This window comes from Protopterus annectens, chromosome 11.part0 (assembly GCF_019279795.1).
Source record: "Protopterus annectens isolate FY-2018-M chromosome 11.part0, PAN1.0, whole genome shotgun sequence".
In the NCBI taxonomy this organism is placed as follows: Eukaryota; Metazoa; Chordata; order Ceratodontiformes; family Protopteridae; genus Protopterus; species Protopterus annectens.
The window spans coordinates 1,556,333,545-1,556,356,383 of record NC_056745.1 but is presented as its reverse complement, the minus strand read 5'-3'; the positions used below and the strand labels follow the sequence as shown (position 1 = coordinate 1,556,356,383).

Sequence of the window (22,839 nt, the reverse complement as noted above, 5' to 3'; positions counted from 1 at the left end):
GAAAAATGCATCATGTTGATTGAAGCAAACCCTCAGGCCTGACTGAGGACCACTGGTTTGAGCACCTACATTTGAATGTTGCTTGAGGTCTTTTCTGCTGCCTCGCAACATTTATGACGTACACTAACTTGAATGGTCAAGTCAAGAGGAGAACCTCCCCCCGGGGCACCATCACACTGCTGGTGTGCTATTTTATTTTACTTATTTATTTTTAAGAGCAACAAAAAGCATACGTTTCACTGCTCTAAAAAATAAACACAGAAACAGTGCTCTTAGATGAATGATACCCTAGGTGGTTGCGTACTTTACCTATGCGTAAGGCTGGCCCAGATGAGCAGCTTATTCCATACCCAGAATTCCTAGGTTGTTGCATACTTTACCTATGCGTAAGGCTGGCCCAGATGAGCAGCTTACGCCACACCCAGAATTCCTAGGTGGTTGCATACTTTACCTATGCGTAAGGCTGGCCCAGATGAGCAGCTTACTCCATACCCAGAATTCCTAGGTGGTTGCATACTTTACCTATGCACAAGGCTGGCCCAGATGAGCAGCTTACTCCATACCCAGAATTCCTAGGTGGTTGCGTACTTTACCTATGCATAAGGCTGGCCCAGATGAGCAGCTTACTCCATACCCAGAATTCCTAAGTGGTTGCATACTTTACCTATGCGCAAGGCTGGCCCAGATGAGCAGCTTACGCCACACCCAGAATTCCTTTCCATGATTCACTGCAAGCAGCATAATTAAAAGCTATAATTCTCTCCAGCTTCCCACATACATTCAAAGCAGCAGACCACTTCCTATACTCATTGCTGATGTCTTTCTGTTCTGCTGCAGTTCAAAGCAGCTGATGCACTGGTGTCTTCCTGCACTGCATGCTACTTTCTGCACTGTTGGGGGTAGGGGGTGAAACCTGGACTTACTTCCTGGTTTGTTGATACAAGACAGAGAATTTTGCTTTTGGTCAAGCTATAGCAGTGAAGAGAATGATTGTTATTTTATTTTCATACGATGATGGCTGCAGTGTTGTCCTGATTGGTTGACTTACAAATTCTGCCCTTTGCGCATATCTGGAAATTTTAACAGACACTCGCTTATCTTTCTGGCTTTAACTTGTATTTACTACTACTTGACACATTAAACATAAGGTTGCATCCATTTAATTCCAATTCAAGTGCGTCTCTGGTTATTGGTTAAGTGTGAGTGTACTTATTTCCATTCAGAGACAAAGAAGCTATTTATCAATTCTTTACAAAGAACAAATTATGGTCATAAATTGATATTTATTAGCTATTTACAAAAGCAAACTTGGATCCGATCAGCTCTGACTTACAAGTTTCTTAACTAAATACCTTATAATCCCTGAAGACGACATTGCATTACAGTGGTCATGGTGACAGTGAGTCAACAGCTAAAGATTGTAACAAATGAACTATGGCTATCCCCAGAATTAGTACACGTGGAATATATAATACCAAAACATTTGTCAAGAAAACTAAATTGCTGCATTATTCAGTCACATAAATCTGCAGTTTAATGTAAGAGAAAACACAAATAAGCAAATTTAGTGTGATACAGTTTTATTAGAAGCATTAAACAAGAAAACCTTGTACTTGCAAAAAGATATAACTGCAAATCAAGATGATTTCTATATGTACTTCACTGGCTCCTAGATTTTAAAGTGCCCTGTAGAAGAGTGCACTTAGTCTGAACAGAGTATAAGGTTGCTATCAGAAAATGAAGAGTTCACTTGGGCAAAGCTGCTCATTAAACAGATCTCGTTTCACCAAAAAAGCTGCTCATTAAACAGATCTCGTTTCACCAAAAAAGCTGCTCATTAAACAGATCTTGTTTTACCAAAAGCGAAGTATATGTTCGGACTTGTGCTTATTAATATGACAGTGGTCTTCTACAATACAAATTTGACTACTCACATTTTTATAATTAAAAACCTTCCAGTCATCTGCTGCAGTACCTATAACATTATAACTCTGCAAAAACTGCAGTACTGGGAGGACATACATTTTCAAGTAGCTCAACAGACCCCCCCCCCCCCCCCCCAAAAAAAAAATAACGTATCGTCTTTATAAAAAAATAAAAATAAAATTATAAAAGGATGCTGGAGTGATGACTCCCACAGTATAAAAATATTTACAAGTGCAAAGCTGCATGATTTCAGCTTGTGCTGAAAAAAAAAACACTTAAATTCAGCACTCAGTCATCTTTACTCTGTTTTCATAAAACTAAATTGAGTGTAGAGGGCTGGCATAATAGTTAAGGTGTTTATCTCACAAACAAGATACAGTGTTTGGTTCTCACCTTTAATAGAAAATAGCTAGGTTTAAACAGTGACACCTAGTGGACATATATAGTTATAAGTGCATTCCTCTGTAAATCTGGATCATTGCCTGTAAAACAAAAAAAAAAATACTGTATATGTAAAAATATAACCCAAAGCTCAGATCACAGTGCTTTTAAACTCTACTCAAAATTCAATTGAAATTAATTCATGATAATGCACTAAAAGGATTTCATTACATGTAACATGTATGAGCCGATATGTCTACATTATCTATTTCATGGGAATTTCCTGAGATAACTTCTTTAAAACTGCTTGTTTGAAGCTATCGAACTGAGAACAGTCAGGAGCCATAATTTTGCCTGCAACAGCTCTCACATTTATACAGAGTACATGAGGTTCCGTGAAGGATGGGATGAACAGCAGGATACTCATAGTCTGAAGCAAGTGGCTTGGCTGGCAGGATATTTATTATTTGCAAGACTTCCTCAAGTTCTCTCAGTACCAGATGTCTCTACTGTGTTGCAAGTTGTACCGCTGGAGTGCAATTTGGTCCTTTATCTGGCTAATTAGCATTTGGGACAGCAAAATTCCCACCAACTGCAAAATGCGAGACAAACCAAGAGATGTAATTAGATAAAAGTAACTAACTTGCCACTATTCCACGATAATTAAGACTTGCAATGAAACTACATGTACGTACTTGTACTAAAAAATATAAAAATTTCAAAACATAATAAAGACAGTGACACTTTTTTCATTACATTCTTTCAGCAGCAAAACCAAAAGGACTGCAAAAAAAGGGGGAAAAAAACAGTCCACTTAAAGGCTAGTCACAAGCTGACAAAAGCATCTGAATAACAGGACACCGGACATGCTTCTGTGTTTGTGGTAATCACATACACATGTACACTAAACTGTTTTAAAATGACTTTTGTAGTTTTCAACAAGCTTTCTTGATGCATGGGTTTTAATGTTGTGCTAAGCAGAGCAAACAACCTATTACACAAAAGCTTACTTAACAGACTTCAGTGAAGTACATCAAATGTTATCTAGAGAAAGTCTGAACCCATGATGTAACAATTACTCAGAACAATAAGAATGATATCCTAGGTAACGTGTTCAATTACTTTAAAGCTTCACAAGTCTACACCCCAAGCCATACCCTAATCTTCAGCAAAACGAAAAGCATAATGGTCAGTAGAGGGACTAAAAGCTAAAGACCTTGACAACTGTGACACTCACAAGAAGTATCCATCCTTCAAAAGACACCCATGTTTACAAGCCAGAAAAGGTTAAGACTTTAATGGTAGATGGGTTAACAGACTTTCAATGTTCTAATAAACACCATAATGGTATGGGAAATTATCAAAAGAATGAAAACCTGTAAAAAAAAATTATGCAGAAAGATAATAAATGAGGGCAGGTACCAATCAATGGACTGGATTCCAGTTTCATTACAGACACCAAGCATTATCACATCCCACAGCACCACTCCAGTCATTGACAGAAAAGATGGCTTCAGTGTTGCATTAAAGCATCCAACTCCTTATCTGCTATCAGGATTCTGTTTTAATCAGAAGACAATGCAGAAAACAATACTTATTTCAATGGACATCTTATTGCCAAAAAGCTTTACCTGTGCTGAGAAAAAGGATGGGTGGGGGCAGAAAACCATTAAGTGTCCTGAGACAGAGCTGTAGCTAAGGTGAGACAAAGGGGTGGCTGTCTTGAGTGCTACACGCAGGTACCAATGGTATAATGGTATGAGAGTGCAGTAGCAACATTTGCAGTGCACTTCTTTGCTCAAGACTCTGGATAAAGCCAAATTTCATGGGAAGGATAAATATCTGAAATCAGGGAAATTTGTCAAATATTACTCTTAATTTACTTACAGTCCCCGCGGTGGTGGTGCTGCGGTAGCGTGGCAGCCTCACAGTTAGACGTTGCCCGTTCGATTCTCAGTTAGAGCGTCTTCTGTGTGTCGACATGCGTGAATGGGCGTTCCTTCATTGAAGGTTGTGCGTTAGGCCCGGCAAGCCATCACGTGAAAATCTACTGCCAATCATTAGCGGACCGGAGTTCCGCTGTGGCGACCCCTAACCGGGAAAAGCCAAAAGACACACTCTTAATTCACTGACAGTTATCTTAACGGTTTTTGCAGCAACATGAATTTTCTGAACAATACAGGTATGAAAGTCTTAAGTCTGGTACTACTCACCGACTAACACTCAGTAACTTACCACAAAAAAATCTATGGCAGACAGGGCAAAAAATGAAACAAAATCTAAACCTCACCATTTATCAGAAAAAAAATTCTATGACGGACAAGTTAAAAATTAGTTAATCAGGGATGTTGTACAAAAAATGGACATTTGAGGTACACGTTTGTGGTCAAAGCACTCAGTGTGTGGTAGCTTAACTGCAGCAAGCAGACAGCTACAGTTCCAGAGTAGAAAACTGTTTTTTTTTTTCTGACTCATGAAGCTGTCGAGATACATTTGACAGATGCTGATGGTGGTTGAGTGTAGTGCTGGCATTTGCTTATGAAATGGTGGTACTGCATTTACAGCCATGAAGTTAAGTTCTCAGGTGTCTGGTAGTTTGTAACATGCAGCAGGTTACAGTTTCAAGTAGAAGAGTTAGCTTTTTCGTTTCAAAGTAAATTATTTATTTTGCTCAACAGCATAAAGATAAGGACTCCAGAGTGGGGAACTGCACAGGGTGCCAGATGAGTTATCTATAGCTCTGGATATGGCATTGCCAAGTTCTAATGCCAGTAGCGTGATCTTCAATGACATACAAAGTTGTAAATGGGAGTAGTCCAGTCATCTGTCAGTTTTGTTTCAGTGCTCCATATTCTCCAATTAGTCATTATACTTGAGGACCATTCCAAGCAGCAATTGTTCTGGAGAAGAAAAAAAAAGTAAACTTACCATAACCGTATATGTTTGAATACTAACTTCTGTGGTAGCCTTAGCTATGTGGGTTATATCTTGCCAATCATATAACAGCTGACCATCTTGCAAAACTTCAGGGTACCTTCCACACAGCCAAACTGTAAGACAGCTCAAACTGAGGTAACACGTTTGGATGCCAAGCCTTTCAGAGCTTTCCTGTCAGCAGACAGGAGGCTTAGTCCTAAAATGCCAATGCTAGGAACAAAAAAAACTAAACATCCATACCCTGGCATAAAAAGCACACCAAAAAAAAAAAGAGGGATGGAGGAAGGGAGCAGCTACTGCAGCAGTGATCATTTGAACAGCTACCGTCCTGGCAACAAGTTTACTTACACAACTGTACTATGTTCATTATAGGTCACTGCTGCAATAGCCTTAGCGATATGGGTAGATTACCCCAGCTTACTACATTTGGATGTGGAAGGAGAAGAGTTCAGGAGCCCCTGGAGAATCTTCATTAAGGATAAGTACACCTAGAGACTGATCAAACAGTATGACTCTCTTGAGCTACTCCATGTCCAATTAACTTATAGGCTTATAGGAAAAGCCCCCTACCACATTATAGCTAACTATAGGTTCCCCACCATGAAACAAGAAAAGCATACCTGGACTTGCTGTAGTCATTTGCCATACAGCCCAAAATCTTACTCATGGGTGATTTTAATTATCCTATCATTGACTGAGAAATATACACTACCACAAACATGATGGCACAGAGGTTTTGTCAATGCAAATGCTCTAGAATATGTAGTCAGCACATGCACAAGAGGCTTGACACACTACTCACTACCATGGGAGAGCACTGCACCCCCCCCCCCACCCGTGTGATGCCCTCCCTGGATAGATCAGACTATATGTCACTCCAGTTCAGTGTAACTGTAAGACTAGATACCCCATCAAGCTCAAAAACACTTAAGAATTTTTCAAATATAAATTACCTCCTACTAAGTGATGGTATAAGAAACTTCAAAGCCCCTTGAATGCAGCACAAGGGATAAGAAACTAAGAGTAATGCTACTCAACGCCAGAAGTCTAAACCTCAAGATGCACGCACTCGAAACTCTCCTTAGCATGGAGAACATCGATAGCTGTGCAGTAACAGAAACCTGGTTCAAGGCTCCCGAGAGCACCCCAGCACTACCAGGTTATACCTCATACCATGCTTTTCGGCCCCAAAACTTGGACCGAATCACAAAAGGAGGGGGAGTATCAATATTCGTCAAAGATACCCACACCTCCAGGTTGGTGGCATAGCACGAAGCATTAGAGACTATCCATGTGCAACTAACAGTGGGTCAAACTGCCTTCCAGTTTATAGCCTGCTACAGACCACCCTCCCAAACCCAGGAACCCCACTCGGCCTTCCTGAAAACACTGGAAAATATGAAGGTCTCTCCAAACACCATTATACTGGGCGACTTCAACTACCCAAACATAGACTGGGAGCATTACTCTAGCTCCAACACCCTAGCCCAAAGGTTCCTAGAATTTATAAACTCAAATGCTATGGAACTTGTTACCACTCCCACAAGAGGGGAAAACATACTGGACCTGATCATCACCAACATGGGGACTCTGCTCCAGACCAGAAGTGTATCCCTCACTGGTAAGATCAGACCATAAACTAATCTCACTGGATATTCACATCCCGACCCCACCCCCTGCCCAGAAAACCACAGTGAAAAACTTCTCTAAAGCAAATTTCACACTCCTCAAAACAGACGTGGAATCCTTCAAAGCCCCCGGGCCTGTGGAAAATACGGCCCAAACCGCAGAATCCTTTATAAACGCATTCTATGAACACCTTCAGGAATGCATGGATCATGCAATCCCAAATAAAACCAAGACCCAATCCTACAAAGGCAGACGTCCTGCCTGGTGGACCCCAGCCATAAACAAACTATACAATAGAAGGAGGAAGCTACTACATGACAGAGCAAAATCCCAAAAAAGGAAGGCATCTCTGATCAGTATTAGCAAAAAACTACGGGTACTCATCGTCTAAGGCCAGCTTCGAGAGAAAAATTGCTCAGGACACTAAGGATAATCACAAGGCTTTCTTTAGTTATGTTAGGAACCTGGGTGGGAATTCCCAGATATGCTCAAAATTAGTCCAAAATGACAAAAAATACACCAAACCCACAGACATTGCCAACATCCTAGCTGACAGGTTCAGCGCAAACCCCCTCCCACCAAAGGGCAAATATCTATCCCAGCAGAGTGCTGCCCCCCTGACATCTCAGATGCTGAGGTAAGAGCCGCCCTCTCCAAAGCAAAAAACACAGCATCAATGGGACCAGATGGTGTCCCGGGCTGCGTCCTACATGAACTCCAAGAAGAGCTAAACCCAAACATAAAACTACTGTTCAATCTCAGCCTTACTGCAGGATATGTACCCAAAGAGTGGCGTACAGCAATAGTGGTCCCTCTCCATAAAGGTGGTGCTTCAACGGATCCTGGAAACTATCGCCCCATAAGCCTGACTAGCTTCGTCTGCAAAGCTATGGAAAGGATCATCATGGACCTCATAAATAAAGATATTGGGGACCTACAGACACTGGATCCTACCCAGTTCGGCTTTGTTAAGGGCAGATCCTGCCTCTTAAACCTGGTCGATTTCTTTAAGGTGGTCCACACAGCCTACCTGGACCTCGCAAAAGCCTTCGATACAATACCCCACTCGGGCATTATAGATAAGCTCACCAGCTTAAATATAAACCCCTATGTCACTAGATGGGTTGCAAACTGGCTCAAGGACAGAACCCGCATGGTTAGAATTGCTGGAGCCATGTCAGACTCCAAACCAGTTACAAGTGGCGTCCCACAAGGCTCAGTCCTGGGACCTCTCTTGTTCGGTATATATTTCACGGAGGTACAGGCCAACACGGAAGGACTGTGGCTGACCAAGTTCACAGATGACTGCAAACTGGGCGCCATAATCGACTCTTCAGCCGACACAAGCATCCTCCAAAAGGGCCCCATAGAAACAGACAACTGGTGCCAGAGCCATGGCCTCAAGCTAAACGCCAAAAAGTGTATAGTCATCCCCTTTGGCAAAAACAAAGTGCCCACAAATTACCACATAGGTGGTAATCCATTAAGTACAGAAGAAGTAATTAGGGACCTGGGGACCCAAGTTGATAGCAATCATTCATTTGACAACCACGTGGCCAAAGTGGTTAGAAAAATATTTTATATAGCCCGCCTAATCATGAAGGGATTCACATCTAGATCAGGGGAGGTCATCGTGCCTCTTTACTCATCCCTCATCAGGCCCATAATTGAGTACAATGCCCCCTTTTGGAATGTACCTTACCAGAGACCTGCAGCAACTGGAAAGACCCCAAAAGTACCTCACCAAGAGGATCAAAGGGCTCAAACAGATGCCATATGCTGCCCGGTTAAAGAAACTCCAGCTCTACTCAGTGGCATACCGCCTGCTCAGAGGCGATCTGTGCCTGACGTATAAAGCCATGTCCAACCCGGAATTAATGGACATGCTGCACCTCAGAAAATCCAAATCCCATCGAGCTACGCACTCGAGAGACTTGAACCTCAGCACTGAAATAAATAGGACATGCTGGAGGGACAGATTCATAACCCAGAGGCTCCCTTCACTCTGGAATTAAATCCCAGTCAAGGTTAGGCAGAGTCCCTCATTGACTCTCTTCAAAAGGGATCTTGATGAGTGGATGGGAGATAGTAGGTTTATCCCGGGTATCACTTCTGTGTCACTGTTAGACAGAGGCACAGTATACCAACCTCAAAAAAGGGCATAGTAAAATTAATTTAAAATGGGTGGCGAAAGCCAAACACACTCTGGCTAAGCTTATAAATGCCCCAGGGCAGATAGCCTAGTATGAACCTATAATACAGACTCCAATGCAGAGGTGCACACCAATGCCCTGTATAACCACTTAAGCTGTAGTATAGAATCAGCTGTACCTGACCAGATTAAAACCAGGTATTGCCGAAAAATCAAGCCATCCTGGTGAAGCTCTAGTTTAAACAGGCTATACAACAAGAGAAAGAAACTACTGTCTAATGTCCAAGAACAACAGGGAACTGTCTCAGCAGAGGATGAAATCCTTCTATAGCCTAATCAAACAAATTAGAGATCTTGTCAAATCCTCCAAAACTAATTATGAAGCAAACAATAGCCTCCCTAGCTAAGAATAATTACGAGGCATTCTTCAAGTCTGAAATCTAAAAGGGAATACTAAACTACGCACTGAACTGGTTGCGGATGGCACCACCCATACTTAACTGGACGTAATAGCCAACCTGCTAACAGATTTGGAGCAATCACCACCATCCTGTCCCATCCAGTCATCCCCCAAAGCATACCTGCCATAATTTCTCAACCTATTATATAAAGAGAGCAGGTCATCACAGTGCTCTAAGGCCAAAAACATGGCATCAATGGGACTGGACAACATCCAGGGTTGCCTTTTAAACAACTTAAAACATGACCTAGCAGACCCACTTGGATCCCTGTTTAACCACAACCTGCGAACTGGCTATGTTCCGGCAGAATGGAGGGCAGCAACAGTAATCCCTCTGCACAAAGGGTGACCATAAACCAACCCTGGGAATTATAGGCCCATAAGCCTGACTAGTCTCATCTGCAAGGCCATGGAAAGAATCATTATGGACCTTAGTAACAAGAAAACAGATAATCTCCAGACTCTGGATCCAACCCAGTTCTGATTCGTTAAGGATAGATCATGCTTGCTAAACAGAGCTGACTACTTTGAGAAAGTCACCAAGGCCCTGGACAAGGGAAAGACTGTGCATACCACCTATCTTGACCTAGCTGATGCATTTGACAACCCCCCACTTAGGTATTGTACAGAAACTCTTCCAATTGGGAATTACCCCCTACATTACCAGATGGAGCTGGCTCACCGACTGGACACATACTGTCAAATTGGGTGACTTCACCTCTAGCAAATCACCAGTGGTGTACTACAGGGTTCTGTGCTTGGCCCCTTACTGTTCGTAATTTCTCATAAGTCCAGGCAAATATGGACGGCCTATGACCAAGTTCGCTGATGACTGCAAATTGGGAGCAATCATCGAGTCCTCCAGTGATGTTAATATACTGCAGACAGGGTTAACGCGGACAAATGTATGGCAACAAAGCCACGGATAAAAGTTAAATGCAAAAAATGCATTATTATTCCCTTTGGGAAGGCTGAAGTCCCTGCCAATTACATTATAGACAGCACCCCCTTAAGTGCAGACTCAGTGGTACGTGATTTGGGTACTCAGGTTGATAGCAATCTGAACTTTGACCACCACGTATCCACAGTAGTAAGAAATCCTTCTATGTTATACATCTTGTAAGTAAAGGCATCACATCTAGACCCAAGGATGTTATAATTCCATTATACTTGGCCCTCCTCAGACCAACAATTGAGTACTACCTGCTACTACTGTAAGAACGGTCTTCTAGAAGCATTGTTATACAAGATTATTGGTCTAGTCTCCCACTTGACCAATTTATTCTGTTCTAGCATTATGAATGTCTGTTACTATTTATTTCTTTATTTATTACACAAATTTCCTTCTACTAACAAAATAGTTTACTAACAATGGAGCTTTTCTCCCCGGGCCTCCACTGAAAAAGGGTTTTATGCCCAGTTGGACTCTCCCAGTAAACAAGAGTAAAATAAATAAAAATAAAACAATGCTCCCTTATGCATGTACCTCACCAGACACCTGCATCAACTGGAAAGATCATAAAGGTTTCTCACCAAGAAATTAAAGGGTACACATACAGGTTGCTAAGGGGTGACCTGTGCCTGGCTTACAGGGCAGTCTCTGACTCGGCCGTGATGGAAATGCTACACATTTGTAAATCAAACTGCAGGAGATTCACTTGCTCCAGGGATCTTAACCTAGTTCCTGACATGAACAGGTTGTGCTGGAATGACAGAGAGAGACTGGCACTTCTATGGAATAAGCTTCCAAGTCATATGAAACAGAACCCTCCCTAACCTTCAGCTGCAACCTAGATCAACGGATGGATAACCACAGATTCACTCCAGGGGTGGAGCCCATGTCTCTCCTGGACAGAGGAAGTCTGTATTAACTACTATAGACCCTTACCTCTGTGAACTTCACTCAATTTACCACCGATAATTGGGGAAATTCAGGATAAATATGGCTAGGCTTATAAGGGCTCTAGGGCCGCTAGCCTAGTAAGCTCCTATGAGCCTATGAACAAACTCCTTGGACCACTCTGTCACTATACCAACCGGGTGCAAACATACTCTAGCTGGTCCTCACTAATATGGGAGAGTGCTGCACACCCCCTAACATAATGTTTTCTCTGGCAAGGTGAGAACACAAAAATAGTCTCCTTTGAAGTAAAAATAAAACCTGGAACCCCAGCTAACCCTGCAATACTCAGGAAGTACTCTAAGGCTAACTTCCTACTATTAAGTGATAACCTAGCAAACTTTCAAAACCCACACAAACCCTGAGAACACTACTGCCTATATGGAACGGTTTACAGAAACCCTATACAAGCATATTAATAGCTGCATAGAGGCAGCTGTACTAAACCAGGAAAAAATACAGAACTCACTCCAAAAAACAAGCCCCCGTGTGGAATCATATCACTTGGCTGTACAACATAAGAAAGAAAATCATGGCAAAGATTAGGAGGTGAGCAGCACCCAGCAGGATAAAAGCATTCTCATCAAACTAAACAACTCAGAGGACAAAAAGTTTACCAAAAACAAATCTGAGGTTAATTTGACCTCCTAGGCCAACAACAACAAAGCATTCTTTAGCTATGTCCCCAACCTCAGAGGCACTACGCAATTGTTTGCAAAGTAAGTTCATTATTAATGGAGTCACCTGAACTGAGTCAGGCAATGTAGCAAACCTACTGCAGACAAATTCAGCTCCAAATTTACCCCTCTCTTCCCCTCAACAGTCCCTCAGGAAATACCATCAAATGCAACTCCCCTGCTATGACTAGGGAACAGGTCCTTAAAGCTCTCTGCAAGGCCAAGAACATTGAATCAATGGGCCCAGATAATATCCCATGATGCCTTCTAAATAGCATGAAACATAACCTATTAGACCCTCTTGAATTATAATTTAACTATAGCCTCCAAAGAGACTTTGTGCCGCAAATGGACAGCAGCAACAGTCATGCCTCTGCACAAAGGTGGGTCATCTACAGACCCACTAATATGAAATGCAAAGCCATGGAAATAATGATCATGGAAAAGAAAATGACAAAGGACACCTCCAGACACTGGACCCAACCCAATCTGGTTTCGTCAGGGCAGGTCGTGCCTACTCAACCTGGTGGACTTATTTGAAAAGGTCACCAAAGGAATGGATGACACAAAATGGCTCACACTGCCTACCTTAACTTGGTCAAGGCATTTGACACAATATCCCACTCGGGTGTTGCTGACAAACTCAAAAGGTTAGGTCCAAACCTTATGTAACCTGGTAGATAGCCTGCTGGCTCACAGATAGGACCAAGAAAGTTAGAACTGGGGAGTCCACCTCCACAAAGAGTCAAGTCACAAGCAAAGCCCCTCAGTGATTGGTCCTGGGTACGCTCCATTTTGGCATTTACTTCTCTGCAGTCAAGGCCAATGTCAATGGCTTCTGGGTGACTAAATTTGCAGAGGACTGCAAATTAGGAGCTGTCATTGAATCTCACACGGACACAAATGTTCTGCAGGAGGGGCTGACACAGGCAAGTTAACTGGTGTTAAGAGTCATGGACTAAAACTAAATGCCAAGAAATGCATAACAGTATATATCAGGAAGTCATCCAACAATGGTAACTATACCAAGTAACAAGCTAACAAGGTTGATAATTCCCAATAAAGTCCAGACAAGATTTTGTAGCATAATAACACTTATATACAAAAACAAAAAATGGTCAAGCACTTTCGTTCCCAAAAGGAACTTCTTCAGAACCATTTTACATAATAAAACCACTTAAATAGCATTTAAAATCATCATGTGACTTGCTCACCGTTTCCTTAAAGAAACAGTAACATTACACTAAATATATCATAAAATCATTGCTCTTTTCTTTAAAACAGGCAAATAGATATGTTCATTAATACCAGGCAAAACAGTTGCATTAGCATTAGTTGCCATTTAAGTTCACATTCCTCTACCCTATTCTCCCAAAAGCCTCCCTTGTCATTCCTTTTAACTTTTTCCAAAATGCCAAACAGGAATTTTGAATCTAAGCCACAGTATTTGGGATGCCTATATAAAGCATTGTTCTCATCTTTGTTTTTAATGGCACACAAGTGCTCGTATATATGTTTATGTAAAGTCCTAACAGTTTTCCCAATATAAAAATCATTACATTTGGAGCAAGTTGCAATGTATACAAGACCAGAACTGCCACAATTTCCTGTGTCCAAACTAATACACTGTTCTGGGTTACCTACAGACACTGTTTTGTAATAAATAATAAATTACAGAACTGTCTGTCCTTTTTAGCCATTTACTTAAGAGAACAAACATCTTAAATAGTATCCTGGCTTGAAGGTCAGCAGTCTGCGAAGGTGGCGGCTAAGAAAGCTTGGTCAGATTCTTCGGCTGTACTGCCTCCACCTGTCTCTTGAGGCTGGTGTAGGCCCCAAAGGACCACCTGCTTTCTCAATCAGACTTCTCTGCCATGACCGTTTTGTAGGATGGTATAGATCTGGCTTCTTGCACATCCCTGAAGGCTCTGCAAACATCCTTTTCGAATGTTCAGAGGGAACAGCAGCTGATTTCCGAAGGCCTAAGGGTGGTCTGCAAATCCTTGTTAAAGAGGAGATTCCCACTACGTTTATGGAGTGTCATCAGGGGTCCAAGCCATCTTAAGATCTTCAGGGCTGATACCCCTTTGAAAAAGTAGCAGAAAACTAAGCATCTTTCTTCTGCTCCCAAGGATCCTCTATGTAAATGGCAGGATTTTACACAGGGTCTGTTAATGACCTTATGGCTTTGAAGCCCCCCCAGGGTTTTCTATTCCAGCTCCCCCTTGATCTTCAACTCCTCTTAAGAAGCCTAGGCAGGAGATTGCGTAGATAAAGAATCCTTGAACTATTCTTCCCAGACTCCTCCCTTGGACTATGGTTCTGAACAGGTAATGCTCTTCGTGTTTCACTGTTGCAGTCATTACATTTGGGTTATCTGCTTGCAGTAGCCCTCAGTCGGCCTGATTAACAAAGTCTTGGGTCCTGTGTCATTTGCTGTCCCTTCTTCCATGACGTCAGGTCGTCAGGAGTATAAAACATGCAGCAGACGCCATTACATCAAGTGCTGGTCAGCAGACTCCTGAAATTTTTGTTTTCGAGTTTTTTCAGAACCAAAGTCTTCAACTAAAGCTAAGTACCCCGCTGGGGAAACTTTTTCTTGCTCCTTACTGATGTCAGTAAAAGTTAATAATTGCATTACTTGTGGAAAGCAAATACCTCACAGAGATTTTTATTCATACTGTATTCCTTACCTAGGCCCTGACCATGATGTTGGTTTTGTGCTTTAATCAGCGCACTATCCATCGTTGGTATATTTTCGCCTCTAAATATTTCAGTTCTCAGTTTAATTATTCAGAAATGTCTGTTAGCCATCCGACTACCGGGATTTCGAATAAAAGCAAAGATAAAGACAGAGACAGGCCGCCAAGTTCCAAAACTGCCGACGACGCTTCTCCTAAGCCAGTCGCCAGTACTTAGTGATTCGCAGCCCCTGATACCCGCTACTTCTCACTCGCAGGCCTCTACTGAGACCCATTCGGAGTCCGGTATGCCACAAGATGCTTCAACTGTGGAACCTGCAGATGTCTCTAACTTGGATGGGTCTGAAGCCACTGTGCAGGCACCGGCTTCTGAGGGTGTATTCAGGCCTACGGACTTGCATATTAAACCAACACCTCTTTCTTCATTTAGGCCAAAATCTTGAACCATGCCTAAGAAAACGACGCCCAGGCCGCATGCTCAGGCCTCTATGCCTAAAAAACAAATTATAAGAATGGCTGAAGATCTTATAACTCTAATCAGGGGAAGCCAACCTCCCCCTCTTCAAAGAGACCTAGGGCTGAAGTTGTTTATGAATCTTCTGACCAGGATTCTGATTTTTCTGATTCTTCTGATGATCTGGATTTTCCCTTATCTACTTATGAGGATTTTGATGCAGAGGACTCTATTCCCTCTGCTTCCCCTTCAGAGGATTTTTCTTTTGGTGAGACCTTACATACTCTAAAGGAGCATTTCCATTGGGAAAGCCAGGATTTATCTGATTCAAAAAAAGAGGCTTAGGGATTTCTTACTCCTGCCTCAGGATAGGCCTTTAGTTATACCTTCTGTACTAGACATCGTTGATGCTTTTTCTGAATCTAGCTTGGCCTCTGATTCTTTGCCTCCTGCTCCCAGAAATCCTGACAGATATTACAGGGTTCCTGATTCACACAAGTTCCTTTTTAAAAATCCTACTGCGGATACAGAGACCATTTCACAGGGACCCAAGGGCATTAAGGCTTCTACTGCTAAAAATCCTACCCTGTCTGATAGAGACTCCAGGGTGCTGGATAGATGGGGTAAGAAGGTTTACACTTCTGCAACCTTGGCCATTAGGGCTTTAAACTGCTAGTTTCATATGTTAAAAGTATCAACAACATGTTATTGGATTGCTTAAACAGAAAATGATGTTGATTTCTGACAGTGCAGAAAATAATTACAGGATTTAATGCATTCTGCTGAACAGGTTGGAAAACATACTTTGCAATGTGGATTTGATTCATTAGAGGCCTCTTGCAGGGCTGCTGTTACTGGTTATGTGCTCAGAAGGCATGCTTGGCTTAAGGAGCAATCTTTACCTGATCATGTTGAAGCTAAATTGTTGGGTGCTCCCTTAAATCAGGGCCACCTGTTTGGCAAGAAGGCTGAGGAAGTTCTTAAAAAGATGGAAGATAAAGCTAAATCTATGCAAACAGTTAAAGATTTCTTACAAGTTCAGCCTCCTAGATTTAGTAGGCACTGGCCCTCTAAGAATTGGCCCTTTCCAGCCTCTTCAAGGTCTTCTCAAGCCAAACCCAGACATAGCAGAAACCACAGGTTTCAGTCCCAGGGGACACACAAGACTAAGCAGTGGGGGGGGGGGTCCGCACCCAAATTAGGGAGTAGTAAGACTCCCCCCTACGGAAAACAGTCTCAATGACTTGCTTCTAAAACTTCCAAGCACTTCCCAACTGAATGCTCCTTTAGGTGGAAAGATTGGTCTGCAGGCCAAAAACTGGGAACTCATTACCCAGGACAAATGGGTTTTAAATATAGTGTCCCAAGGATACAGATTTCACTTCCACACCTTACCAAACCAAGCGGGTGGCCAGATCTACCCTCAAATCAGTGGGCAGAGGCCCAAAATCAAGTACACTCTCTCAAACATGGGGGCTATTAAGTTGGTACCAGAAGAGGGGCAAGGGTTCTATTTGAGACTTTTCCTGGTACCCAGAAAAGCAATACATGGACCTTTCTACTCTAAATACCTTTCTGGTGATTCCAAAATTCAAGATGCTGACTCTTCACCAGCTGCTTCCTATGCTAGGAAAAGATGCCTAGTTGGCAACACTAGATTTAAAAGAAGCATACCTGCACATCCCTATCAGGGTGTCTTGCAGAAGATACCAACGCTTCAAAACAGGCTACATGCACCATCAGTTCTCTGCACTGCCCTTTGGCTTACCTACTGTGCCCAGGGTATTCACAAAGTGCCTAGCTCCAGTCATTGCATTTTGCAGGCAAAGAAATATTCAAATATACCCTTATCTGGACGATTGTCTAATTCAGGCAGAAAGCCAGAACATACTATTATCTGGCCATTGTTCAAAGGGTACTGACTTGTCTGGGGTTCACCATAAACAAAAAGAAATCACACCTGGTACCCTGTAAACAAATTAAATTCCTGGGAGCAAGCTTGAATACAACTTCCCAATGGCTTTCCTCATGCCAGAGAAACGGATTCATTTGACAACCTACTTCAAAACAAGTGGCCACAAAAACCCAGCTATCTGCAAGGCAAATACTGCAAGCCTTGGGGTTCATGGCCTCCTGCATTCTTCTAATTCCATATGCAAGGGTGGATATGAGGAAACTACAATGGTATCTCAAAAGCCTATGGTGTTAACATTCACAGAATCTAGAAGCAAGGATTCCTATCATACCTTGCCTACGCCTAGAGTTCCTTTGCTGGGCAGAGGCCTGCCACCAAAACAGGGGACTACCATTCACATTACCCCCTGTGGCCCAAATCTTAACAGAAGCATTAGACTGTGCATGGGGGGGCTCACCTGGCAGGGGAGTGCATTCAGGGCAAATGGAACCCAAGTCAAATGCAACTGCACATAAATCAAAATGAAATGTTAGCTGTACAGAATTCTCTGACAGCCTTCAAGGACCACATTCTTCCAGGAAAACTAATGGTAAAGATGGACAACACCACTGTCATGTGGTACATAAACAAGCAGGGGGGGTACACATTCTTACCCCCTCTGCAGACTAGCCATGGCATTGTGGAACACAGCCTCGAGCTACCAAGTGAATCTACAAGCTCAATTCCTGCCAGGAAAACTAAATACACTGGCAGACAGACTAAGCAGAAACCTCATGGACCCACACGAGTGGAAAGTGGAACCAAGGATTTTCAGCATGTTGACAAGCAAATGGGGAAGCTCAGATATAGACCCGTTTACCTCCCCCCAGAACCATCAACTGGACAAATTTTGCACAAGGATTCCCTACAAGCTAGCTTGGAAAATGGATGCTCTATCCTTCAGCTGCCTTTCCGCCTCTGCTCTCCAAAGTACTACTAGAGATCAAATAGGACAAACCAAGGACGATTTTAATTGCACCAGACTGGCCTCGCCAACACTGGTACCCTCTCTTGCGCAGTGTGTCATGCTTGGCTTCATGGCACCTGCCTCAGACTCCTTCCCTGTTGTCTCAGCAGGAGAACCAGATTCTGCACCCACAGCTGCAAACCCTGAACCTAGCAGCCTGGCTAATTACCTAATCTCTCCTTTACCATCCCTCAGTAAATAAGTGATGGATATAATTTTAGAGGCAAGGAGGCCTAGTACTAGAAAATCTTATGCTGCAAAATGTAAAAGATTTTGTGCCTGGAACAAATCTCAAGGAATGAACTCAGCAGTGCCCAATTTACCTCAGATTCTACAATACTTGACTGAGATGCTTCATAAGGGCTTGTCCTTTTCCTCCATCAAAATTCATGCCTCAGCCATTTCAGCTCATTACAGCACAGAGCCTCCCCTCTTCTCTCACCCACTGCTCAAGCATTTCTTTAGAGGGGCCAAAAATGTAAGGCCACCCAGGAGAGCTCCAACTCCAGACTGGTATCTTAACTTTGACTTGGAGAAACTCACTCTTCCTCCTTTCGACTCAGCTGCTACTGCAGATTTAAAATTTATTTCCTGGAAAACAGCTTTCCTTTTAGCAATCACTTCTGCAAGAAGGGTATCTGAATTACAGGCCCTTATGGCAGTGGAACCTTTCATCATCTTTCGTGCAGACAGGGTGTCCCTCATAACCAATCTCTCCTTCATGCCCAAGGTGGTATCCAGTGTGGCTCTTAAGTCCATTCATTTGCCTACTTTCTTTCCTAACCCACAGAACTAAGGGGAACAGACACTGCACTCCTCAGATGTGCACAGACAGCTTAGATTCTACTTGGACAGGACTAAACCTCAAAGGAAATCTGAACAACAGCTGGTGGCATTTGCTGCAGGGACAGAGGGGAAAGCTATTTCAAAACAAACCTTTCCAAAATGGATAGGCCACTGAATTCATTTCTGCTATAAGCACCATGGAAAACCTATCCCACAGGGCATCAGACCCCATTCAACCAGGGCTGCATCTACTTCTACAGCCTTTCTCAGGGGCGTCCCTACTAGGGACATCCTAGAAGCTGCTACCTGGAGTTCTGTACATACTTTCACCAAGCATTATCATTTGCCAATTTTCTCTAAACCCAGAGCTGGTTTTGCCACTGCAGTCTTGCAGGTCCTTATAGCTGGCATTATTCTATTTAAATTCCTCCTCCCAATCTTAGCTTTGGGAATCTACCCAAATGTAATGACTGCATCAGTAAAACATGAAGAACATAGTACAGTTGTGTACACTTACCACAAATGTAGATGTTTGAGTATATTGACTGCTGCAGTCCTGGTTACCCTCCCTCCAGCCCCCTTTCTTCTTTTGGCTATACCTCTACTCTCACTTACTATGCTCAAAAAGCTTTTTGGTGTATTTGCTTTTTTGTTGGAGGTTGTTGTTGTGTCTTTCGGCTTATCCCGGTTAGGGGTCGCCACAGCGGAACTCCGGTCTGCTAATGTTTGGTAGTGGATTTTTACGTGCCGAGTTATCAGCCCTGACACACAGCCTTCAACGAAGGCATGCCCATTCACGCATGTCTCCACACAGAAGATGCTCTAGATGAGAATCGAACAGGACGTTTTGCTGTGAGGCGACGTTACCACAGCACCACTACCTTTTGTTGGAGGTATATCCTTGTATTTATAAATTTAATTGCTTCCCATTAGGGGGGGGCACCTGACATCTGGGGCAAGAAAAACTGATGTAATGGCGTCGGCTGCATGTTTTATATCCCTGATAACCTTACGTCATGGAAGAAGGGACAGCAAGCGGCGCAGGACCCAAGACTTTGTTAATCAGGCCGACTGAGGGCTACTGCAAGCAGATAACCCAAATGTAATGACTGCAACAGTGAATACACTTGAACATCTACATTTATGGTAAGTGTACACAACTGTACTGTCCTTATTCTTCTTTTGAGCAGACTACTTTTGGTGATACAGTTTCCTGTATAATGAAGTATTTTTTTTTTTTTTTTTTTTTTTTTTAAGTGGGACTGTACCCAGGTCTCAGATATCCAGCAAAGGTATTATGAACTCCTTCAAATGGAGTCTCCCAAGTCCTCTGCTGCCCCTCATGTTCTTGCTGCCTTGTTAAATGCCTTTTCTGTGGCTTCACAGGCACCTGATTCAGCCCCCTGCTCCTAAGGAAGCTGATTTTATAAGGTGCCTGAGGATTGCAAGTGTCCCTCTGCTGAACCTTCTGTTACTTCTGTTGCTTCTGATAAGCCATCTAAGCTTTTACTTTCTACAAAGCTGTTCCCCTCTGACAAGGGAAGCAGAACTATGGAGAGGTTGGTTAAGAAAGTATATACTGTTGCTAACCCTGTCCTTTAGGGCTATGAATTACCAGACACACATGCCAGATATGGTTTTGGTTCTCCTCTCTCAGGCCTGTCACATTATTTCACATCTTTCTGACTCTGTGGGGGGGGGGGGGGGTATTCAGCTTTGTCTTTACTAGGGTCATCCTCTCAAGTTGCTCGCAATTCTATTAAACGCAGTTAAGATACAGCTGATGCCTCATCTAGAGCTGCTGCCTTTTGGTTGTGGGTTATTCCTGGCTTTACCTTCAGCCTCTGCCTGATGATATTAAGGCTAAGCTGATGGGATGCTCCTTTACATAATAAACATCTCTTTGGTGCTGCCTCTGCTGAGCTTTTAAGTCCTTTCAGGAAAGGGTACAGATTTACAAGAACTGAAGCATATTTATGTTTCACCTGTTTCCAAGTTTCAGAGGAATTACCCTACTAAACCAGCCTTTGTCCACAGACCGTCTCACCCTCCTCCCAAAGGTAAAAAGGGTGGTAGAAGGACTCCCCCTGCTAAGTCCATTCAAACCCTTATAACTCAAAAGCGTCCTTGTCCAGACAAGCCAGGTTCTGTCTGACGATCTTTCCTCCTCTCTCCTGAGTCATGTTTTTTTCTTTTCTTTTCCTGACTCTTCCAATTTGGTTCAAGACTACTCAGGATTCTTGGGCTCTATTCCATCATTTGTCAGGGGTACTACATGGCTTGGAAATCTCATCTCCCCTTCTTTGGGCATTCCTCAGCCTCCTCTGGAACAGCTGCCCTTTTTCCCAGAAGTTTTTCAGAGCCTTTTGTCTCAAGAAACAATTCAAGAAGTTACAGCTCCTCAAAAGGGGAAGGGATTTTACTCCAGAATGTTTTTGGTTCTCAGGAAAGAAGTCACCTGGAGACCTATTTTGGATCTCTCTCAGCTCAACACCCTTTTAAAGGTTCCTTCATTTTGGATGTTATCCCTTCAAACCTTCTTTCCTCTTCTTCCTCAGGTTTTCGTAGTTTCTCTGGATCTCAAGGATGCCTACTGCCATATCCCTATTCAACCCCTTTTCAGAAGTTTTTACATTTCCAAATACAAAAACCAACAGGCACCATAGAGGTGTAATGCACAAAAACTTCTAGTATAGCTAAGGGATCCGCAGGATAAAAAGTTTAATAGAAAAATAAAATACACTTCACAAAATAAAACATTAAACATTAAATGCTTAACAGGATCACTGTGTTTTTCATCCCTGCCTGGGACTTCTTCAGATATACATTAACTCACAGCCACTTCATACTCAATATATAAATATCCTGTTAATTCAAAATCATTACCTATAATTAAATAATATCCAACAATCAAATTGTCAGTCAGGAGCTGCTCACTTATTAATATCTAAAGGTTAACAAATATTAAACATTAATCTAACATTTTTATTTATGCTAAATTAACTGTAAGCTATCCCTACAAGCTCTTTACAGGGCTGTATATTCATGTGTGTATGTGAGTAACGAAACAGTAAATTACCTAAAAAATTAAAATAATGCTTAAGTTATTAAAAGAACAGTTTCACCGCCCTCTAGAGGTCAATTCTATATATTACTGCTTAAAGCCTATGTTGCACATACACAATATACACAATAAAAAATGGATTCACACAAACTACCTCCAAAACCCATTTAAAAACAGATGCAAGTGAAGTACACTAAAATAAATAAATATGTCCAAAAATCTTTTCCTAAACTTCTATATTTTCTTACACTCTAGCAGACTTTTAGAACCAGAACCAGGGAGATGCTCTAATTTAACCCTGGGTATTTATTGGTTTCCAAGATGAACTGCCAATAGATCTCACAGTAGTCTAACAGTCTCCCATTGTCCTCCTATAACATCTTGCAGTATTTCTTCCAACACAAAAAATACAAAATTAGCCTCCCTACATTTTAAAGTGCGCTTATATAATGCATCCCTACATTTTAAAGTGTGCTTATATCCCTTTGTTCAAATGTCAAAGATGTACATAAATTCTCTTTTTTCAGTCCCTGTCTTTCCCACATAAAAAGCTACACTGTTTTTACAGTGTACCAAATATATCAGTCCCTTAATGTTACACTTGTTATACCTAGTAGCTTGAATGCAGTATGTGTATGCATATATATATATATATATATATATATATATATATACATCTATATATATCATACTTTCTGAATTACTAATAAAGGAGCATCGGGCATAGATTTTTCCTTGTATGCTTTTCTTCTCCTTTATATTGATTCCTCTCTAAACTGTTCTTAATATTCCAACTCCTTCTAAATGGGAATTTTTACCGGGTGTTTAAAAATCCTGTCCAGGTCAGAAA

At 42.2% G+C, this 22,839-nt stretch overlaps 1 protein-coding gene across 1 annotated transcript in view; it reads right to left on the bottom strand.

Moving 5' to 3' along the window:
* Positions 1-1,563: 1,563 nt before the first annotated feature.
* The window catches only part of TSPAN33 (tetraspanin 33), a 792,963-nt gene continuing 771,687 nt past the window's right edge, over positions 1,564-22,839 (bottom strand). The window contains exon 8 of the mRNA XM_044088828.1: positions 1,564-2,899. Within this exon, the coding sequence (XP_043944763.1) occupies positions 2,798-2,899 (102 nt within the window). The 3' untranslated portion in view covers positions 1,564-2,797. The remainder of the gene's footprint in view (positions 2,900-22,839) is intronic.